The sequence below is a fragment of the Argentina silus genome, assembly GCF_951799395.1.
Source record: "Argentina silus genome assembly, chromosome: 8".
In the NCBI taxonomy this organism is placed as follows: Eukaryota; Metazoa; Chordata; class Actinopteri; order Argentiniformes; family Argentinidae; genus Argentina; species Argentina silus.
In genome coordinates this window covers 22,234,710-22,242,209 of record NC_139662.1, presented here as the reverse complement: position 1 = coordinate 22,242,209, position 7,500 = coordinate 22,234,710, and the positions used below count along the sequence as shown (strand labels likewise).

General features: G+C 42.1%; 1 protein-coding gene across 1 annotated transcript in view; it reads left to right on the top strand.

The window, feature by feature from the left end:
• The window catches only part of LOC310808340 (zinc finger protein 512B-like), a gene marked incomplete at its 5' end in the record, with an annotated part of 20,040 nt that extends 13,045 nt beyond the window's left edge, over positions 1–6,995 (top strand). Inside the window, 3 exon segments of the mRNA XM_083675185.1 lie at positions 224–286; positions 1,460–1,558; positions 2,233–6,995. Of these exon segments, the coding sequence (XP_083531311.1) occupies positions 224–286; positions 1,460–1,558; positions 2,233–2,640 (570 nt within the window). The 3' untranslated portion in view covers positions 2,641–6,995.
• Between the last annotated feature and the right edge of the window lie 505 nt (positions 6,996–7,500).

Here is a 7,500-nt window from a genome sequence, read left to right as displayed (position 1 = left end):
TTTTGCTTTGGCAAGGTGTGTCCAAACTTGTGACTGGTACTGTATATATATACAGTATATACACCTATCTATATATAGATACTGAACATAGAGAATATCAATAGAGCTTAGAGGCTACTACTTAGGGATTGAATTCTGATTGAATGATGAATTCTGACCAGTGAGGGAGTTCATGTGACAGACACTGTTTAGTTGCTGAATGACTGTTCCTGTTCCTTTCCAGAGCTGTGAAGCTGTCTACTCCAGTGTGTCTGGACTGAAGGCCCACCTAGCAAACTGCAACCAGGTACATTTACATTTACATTTATGGCATTTTATTTTTTATTTTTTATTTTTTATTCATTATTTATTAACAGGAGAGAACTTGTACAGGGGGGAAGTGGGGGTGAAGAGGTCTCAAGGGTTGGGGTTAGGGTTAGTACAGGGAGGGTAGTGGGGGTGAAGAGGTCTCAAGGGTTGGGGTTAGGGTTAGTACAGGGAGGGTAGTGGGGGTGAAGAGGTCTCAAGGGTTGGGGTTAGGGTTAGTACAGGGAGGGTAGTGGAGGTGAAGAGGTCTGAGGAAGGACTGTTAAGATGTAGCCTGACATGGTGAGGGTGTAGCCCCTACCCCTTAATGGTGAGGGTGTAGCCGAGTTGAGGTGGTAAACTCACTCCTCAAGTGTAATGGCTGTTGTACGTAGGCAGAGGACTCAATTGCACGACTCGGGAGACACAAACTTGAATCCAAAAGAATAGTCTTTACATTCAAAAAAGGTTCGGTCCACGGGTGGGCAGTCAACGGGTAGAACAGAAAATCCAGTAAGGGGTTGGAAAGGCAGGGTTCGGTAACAGGTGTCAGAATGGAGGCATAATCTGTCAAAGGGACGGCAACAGGGAACGTCAGGAAAACAAGCGAAGATCAAAAACCGGGAAAACAAAAACACTCGTGAAGATTGCTGGTAAGCTTGACACAAGGGACAAAGACGAACTGGCACAGAGACAGGGGAACACACAGACTAAATACACAGGGAAGGATGATGAGGAACAGGTGAAGCCAATCAGTGCAGGGTTGACAATCCCACAGGCGGGAAACAGACACAGGCAGGTGGTGAAGTGTCTGAAATGAGAGACAAGGTGAGGAACACAAAAATAAACAGGAAACAATAATTGACTAACATGAAACAAAGACAAACATAAACTAAGAAACAGGACGAGACGTTACATGAAGTTTAAACACCCCCACGCACTCTGTCGAATTGGTAGCTTTTATATGGCGTAGCTGGTTTATATCGGATATTGGAGGAGATGGTCATGTGTTGTTGGTCAAATGAATATGGGTTAATCTCTTATCTTATTAGTGTTTTCTGCTTAGGGGAGGGGGTAAGAGTCTAGTGAAACAGTTGGAATGAGGCCACTACGGCGTTAGTCGTCCCCTAGCGGTTGTGTGGAGGTGACCTAGGTGTGTTTCTGCCTCCCACAGGGAGAGGGCGACGTAGGGAAGTACACCTGCCTGATCTGTCAGAAGGAGTTCAGCTCAGAGAGCGGCGTGAAGTACCACATCAGCAAGACTCACTCACAGGTGGGTCGACGGGATCATCATCATTTGATATTTCAGATGGTGCCGAGAATGACTGCTGTCAACTTCCTGCTCCTCCTCAACTTCCTGCGACTACGCCGCGTCCTTCTGCACTACTACTGCACTACTCAAGATTCAAGATTCAAGATTCTTTATTTGTCACATGCATACAAGTATACAGTGACATCGCTTTATTACTACTGTAGTGCTTTATTACTACTTTATTACATTGTATTGTTGATTTATTGATTGTTGTTGTACGAGGAGCTAGATTCAAAAAGAACTTCACTATATCACTTATGGTTGTATGCGATGTACTACGTGATCAACAACATTTGATTTGGCAACACATCACATCATTTACACTCCGATGGGTTTCATACAGGATATTTTCCCTCTTCATATACAGTACCAGTCAAAAGTTTGGACACACCTTCTCATTCAATGGTTTTTCTTTATTTTTATTATTTTCTACGTTGTAGATTAATATTGAAGACATCAAAACTATGAAGGAACACATATGGAATTATGTAGTAAACAAAAAAGTGTTAAACAAACCAGATTATGTTTTATATTTTAGATTCTTCAAAGTAACCACCTTTTGCTTTGATGACAGCTTTGCATTCTCTTGGCAAGGTGTGTCCAAACTTTTGACTGGTATTTTTTTGTTCCTGCAGAACTGGTTCCGAGCCGCCACCAACGTGGTTCCCAGCAGCAAGAGCAAAGAACCGGAGAACAACGGCATAAAGACGGAGGTGAAGAACGGAGCCACCGGCAAGAAGAGAGGCCGCAAGCCCAAAGAGCGCCCCCCAGAGGCGGCCCCCGCCGCCCACACAAAGACTCCATCATCCAGCGCCACCCTAAACTCAACCCCCACCCCTACCCCGGCCCAGGCCCCGGCCCCTGTCTCTAACCCTACCCCCACCCAGACCCAGAGCCAAACCCAGAGCCCCGTTCTCACAGAGAGGGGAAGCCCGACCCAAAACAGACACCCCAACCCCCCCACCACCACCACCACCTCCACATCCACCACCACCACACGGCGGGGCAAGCCCAAGAGGGTGCCCCCCCCCCCCTCAGAGTAGCGCTGCTTAGCTGACCCAGGAGCCAGAGAGGATGCTAACCATCGACACGATGCCAGAAAGCTTAAAGACGTTACGATACTGTACGCTGCAGGGACAGGGGACAAGGAAACGAAAAACAACCATAGCAAAGTTAAACGATTAGTTCCTGTATTTGAGTTCACTCCTGTGTTTTAACCCTATATATGCTGTACGTTTTTTGTGTCTACTTGTATATACTGATGTATAACACTCCCCCCCCCCCCCCACACACACCCCCCCCCCCCCCACCCCATTCCTTTTTTAAGGCTCATTTTAGTTTCGCTATTCACAACAGTGGTTAATTATAATCAAAGTTTAAAAAAAACTACAAAAAAAACAACAATTTATAGCATTTTCTAAACAGAAGTAGTATTTCAATTGAATTTTGCTTAATTCTCTCTACATGTGTGTAAGATTCATGTTGTGTTTGAGAGGTTTTTAAAGGATATTCTATTAGCATGGTGAGGTCATTTACTGCTAGTTTATTTCCACGGATGTACTGTTCTGTGTATATATATATACAATATCTATATCTATATATCTATGAATATACTCAAAGCAATGACGTCATCCATCGTTTTCAAGGCAGGAAGGTCAAATCTGGTCTTAAGCAATCAGACTAATTCTCCTTTTTGGTTGTGTTTCATTTTCCCTTGGGTGTCTTTTGTTTGTTTTGATTGTGGCAGCTGGAGAAGGATGCTTTATAGAACAGTCTGCTACAGTGCAATATTCAATCGTTTTTTTTTTTGGTTTTTGGTTTTCTTTGTTTGCTTTCATCCTTTGTTTCCTTTCCATCCTTTGTTTCCTTTCCATCCTTTGTTTCCTTTCACTTCCTTTTCTCTGACGGCCCAACATTGTGAAACACCAAACGGTTAGCTGTAAATCTGTCCAGTTGCTCTGGCTCCACGTGTTGTAGCCTTTTGTTGGGATTTTGTCTTTTAATTTCAAACACTTTCACCGATTTTTCTTTCAACAAGAGCATTTTTCGATGCAAGGTTGCATTCAATTTTACAACAGTGATATTCCCTATAACCTTGGGGCACGAGATGGCGGCCAGGGCTCTTGAACACAAAGCAATGATCACAGAATGTCCACAAAGAAGTTTGAAGAATTCTAGATTTTGTTGAATATACTGTAGGTTTGGGCTGCTGTGTTACTCAACCAGAGCAGTGATAGTTAGCAGTAGGAGATACAGTGTGCTAAACCAGGACATGTGTAAGCTAGTCTCTCTGCCTCTGTCTGTCTCAGAAGCAGGGTTCAGCAGGGACCCAGAGTTATGACAGCTAGGACTTAATGCGGTGGGAAGGATGCGTGCTTCGAGCCTGCTGCACCATTGCTGCACAATCAAATGAGTTGTTGCCATTTTGAACTTGATGTTGAGGTCAGGGCCGAAGTCTGACTTCTTTGGGAGGCTAGAACAACGTTGTTGCTCTTATATGAAGTTATACGAGTTGAGAAAAGAGAGCAGTAGTTGTCTTTTGTAGAAAGTTTTGAGGAAAAATTGTCTTTTATGAAACAAAAAAAAACAAAAACCTGCAAATGAAGATTCTAGATGTTATTGTGTATATCGGCCCATTCCTGGTCGCTAAAACGCTCTTGTCTTGCACTTTAACCCCAACTCCTTTTGTCTTTTTGCACTTAACGAGCACTGCAAATTGTTCACCCCAACCTTAGACGTTGTCCTTAGGCACAGATCTGGGAACAGCTTACCCTCCTCACATCATAACATTAAACATTTGGGTGGGTGAAAAAAAAAGAAAACGCAAATCTGACCTCTGACCTGTCAGGGGCAACTTAATCCTACTCCATAGGGTCGTAACCCAGGACTGGAAGCAGAAACAGTGTTAAAAAATAACTACATGTAGTTCTCCATTTTCTACCCAGTGTCTGTGACGTGTGGAACTAACAGGGACGCTTCAGTCTAGCTCAGCACTCTAAGCCATAACTGTTCCTCAGAAATGCAACACATCTAAGGCTGCTCTACCAACTAGTTTAGTTCAAAAGGAAATGTTGAGAATAAATGTCTTTAATTTATGAAAAAGATACAGTGTGCAATCAGAGAATTAATATTTTAACTATAGTACATTCTTTAAGTAGATACTTGAATCCACAAACAAATTGTAATAATGATAACTTGATCAAAGTGAAATTCCATGAAATATTTGACTTAATGTATATTTATATCCATGAAGCAAAATGACTTGCTTGCTGAAAATGGCAGATTAGATCTATTTTATAATCCCTTGTGTACAGTATGTGATCTAGTTAGTAATCTGATAGCGTTGGGAGTGTATAAGGATGTAATGACATGTTTGAGAAAAATAGGGTAAGATACTAAGGGTGCTTAACTCACCACTCTGCAGAACTAGACTGCTGAAGAAAGAGATATGTAAATTGAGTCAGTCGGCTTGTTTAATCCTGCCCTGTCGTCCATCCATCTGAATCCTATGTTGTACCAATACAGGTGCACATATCAAACCCTATGTGTTTCATGGAAATTATATGTTATTATCGATTATATTATTGTCAATGGGAGATAAGCCCCACGAATTTGAGTTCCGCATGAGTAATATTTCAAGTCAGGATCTGGCGCGGTGTCAGCAGTGCGCTTTAATTTGACTTTCAAAATGTCGCCCATGCGGCCACGGCGCGCCCCTCTCCACAACTGTTCAAATTGGTTTGATCTGAAACTCTCCATTCAGGATGAATCGGTGGAGTGTATTAAAAGGGTGTGTCGTGTAATGTACGTGTGTAACGACGTCTCTCGTTATTATCCGTTATTATTCAGGTCTGATGGATGGACGGTAGAGGCTAGACGATAATCGCCGGCGGGTACCATGAGCTTTTTAATGAGGGTTCTTCAGACCTCGGCCTTTGGCAGTGGCCCTGAGGCTCTACAGGCTCTGAGGCTCTACAGGCTCTGAGGCTCTACAGGCTCTGAGGCTCTACAGGCTTGAGTTTGTGTCGAGACAAGAGAGAATGTGCACCTTGATATTGACGGGATGTCAAGTTTCTAGTTGAGTGCTGAATTTTGGCACAGTTTCAATTCATTAGTTGCTTGTTACTCGTTTGATTGATTACGTCATATTGACCGTGTTTACCCTACAAGCTTTGGTGTTGCAATATAATAGTTTAGCACTGCTTACTATGGTGGATTTTCTATTATCTCGCCCTTTACTATCCGTCTTCCTTGATGATGTGGTACACACATATCCTGCAGCGTGAGCTGCATTGGACTGCAGCAGAATCTGCATTAGACTGCGGCTATGAGCTGCACTAATCTGTTTAGAGAGTACAGCAATACACCATATTTTGTTGGTTTTGTTGGCTTGCAGATGTTTTGATATTTAGAGTACTGTAATTTCCAAATTGTATGGCTAATTAATTTCAGCTCCCACCACCCCTGCTTTCAATTTGTTTGCTATAGAGATGCCTTTTTTTTTTCTCAGTGACAAAAAAAAAAAAGCACTAAAAAAAATTTGGGTAGATTTGAAGTCCATCGAGAATATAGTATGTGTTGAGTTACACAGTTGTTTTAACAGTTTTGATGATTCACATTTTCAGTAACCACACATTGAGAAGGTCTTTTTATGAATATCTATTCAATGCGGGAGAAGGAGGTGCGCGTGTGTGTGTGTGTGTGTGTGTGTGTGGTGTGGTGTGTGTGTGTGTGTGTGTGTGTGTGCGCGCGCGCGTGTGTGTGTGTGTGTGTGCGTGTGCGTGTGTGTGTTTGTTTCTGTATTTAGTGCACTTACTATCCCATGAAATAGGCTTGAATTAGGAGTGTTAACTTGTCTGAGCTTTTTAGTGACCTGGACTGTGTGTGGTGTGTTTTTTGTACCTGGGGAGTCCGTAGACTAAGAGGTCTTCCCTTTTTTCAGCAATGTTTTTATTATTTAACCCAATTCCAAGGTTTGTCTCCCAAACATATTGACTCTCAACAGGCTTCAGATTTCAGACAGTTCAGCCTCTCAATTAAGAAAATGTACTTATTATAGAGAGGATGCAATGCAATGTAATTAGATTTTTTTTATGACACCTCAAAGTTGAAATTGCATCCACCCCTCACCAAGAATGCTGTGATGAATCTATTGAGAGTTGTACCGGTACGTGGTAATGAAAAGTCTTTCTAATGCCGAAGTTGTTCATATCTGAAGTTATACTGTATATCCTAACACACCCAATCCCGAATCTGAACTGTTACAATTTTTCAAAATTGTTGTATTACCTGTGCATTATTATCCCTCAACTAATTAATAAAATGTTGTTGACTAAGTTTATGACAATTCTCATGGATAATATGCCTCGTGAATTGTGGTGTGTAATGTCATTTTGTGAGGTAGGCCAATGGCAGAAATATTTAAATCAAATTGTCAGATAAAAGGCACTTTTATAAAGTTTCCATTATAGTTGCATGGCATTTTAATTTCTTAATGTCATGCCATACTGTCGGCTATTACATGTAACAGTTGTAAAGTACCTACAGTATTCTAGTAGTAGTAATTAAAGATGGACTTCTTACACTCTATTCGCCCTCCATTACCATCAGAAGAGTCATTGCATTAATATACAGTATTACTGTATGTTACTGTCGGTAAATGGATGTAAATGTAAGCTCCACAATTCAATCATCAAATTCATTTCCATATTTGACTCAGTGCCACGGCACCAAGGAAGCTCTTCGGCATCACCATATATGAATATGGGCAACGTATGCGTTACAGATCGACAAACGGGACGCGGGGTGTTTTGGGACTCGAAGTCCACTTCTAAGCGGACGCGGCCTAACATGACTCCATGCCAGTATGAAACATGACTACAAGCCCCACAATGCACTGGGCT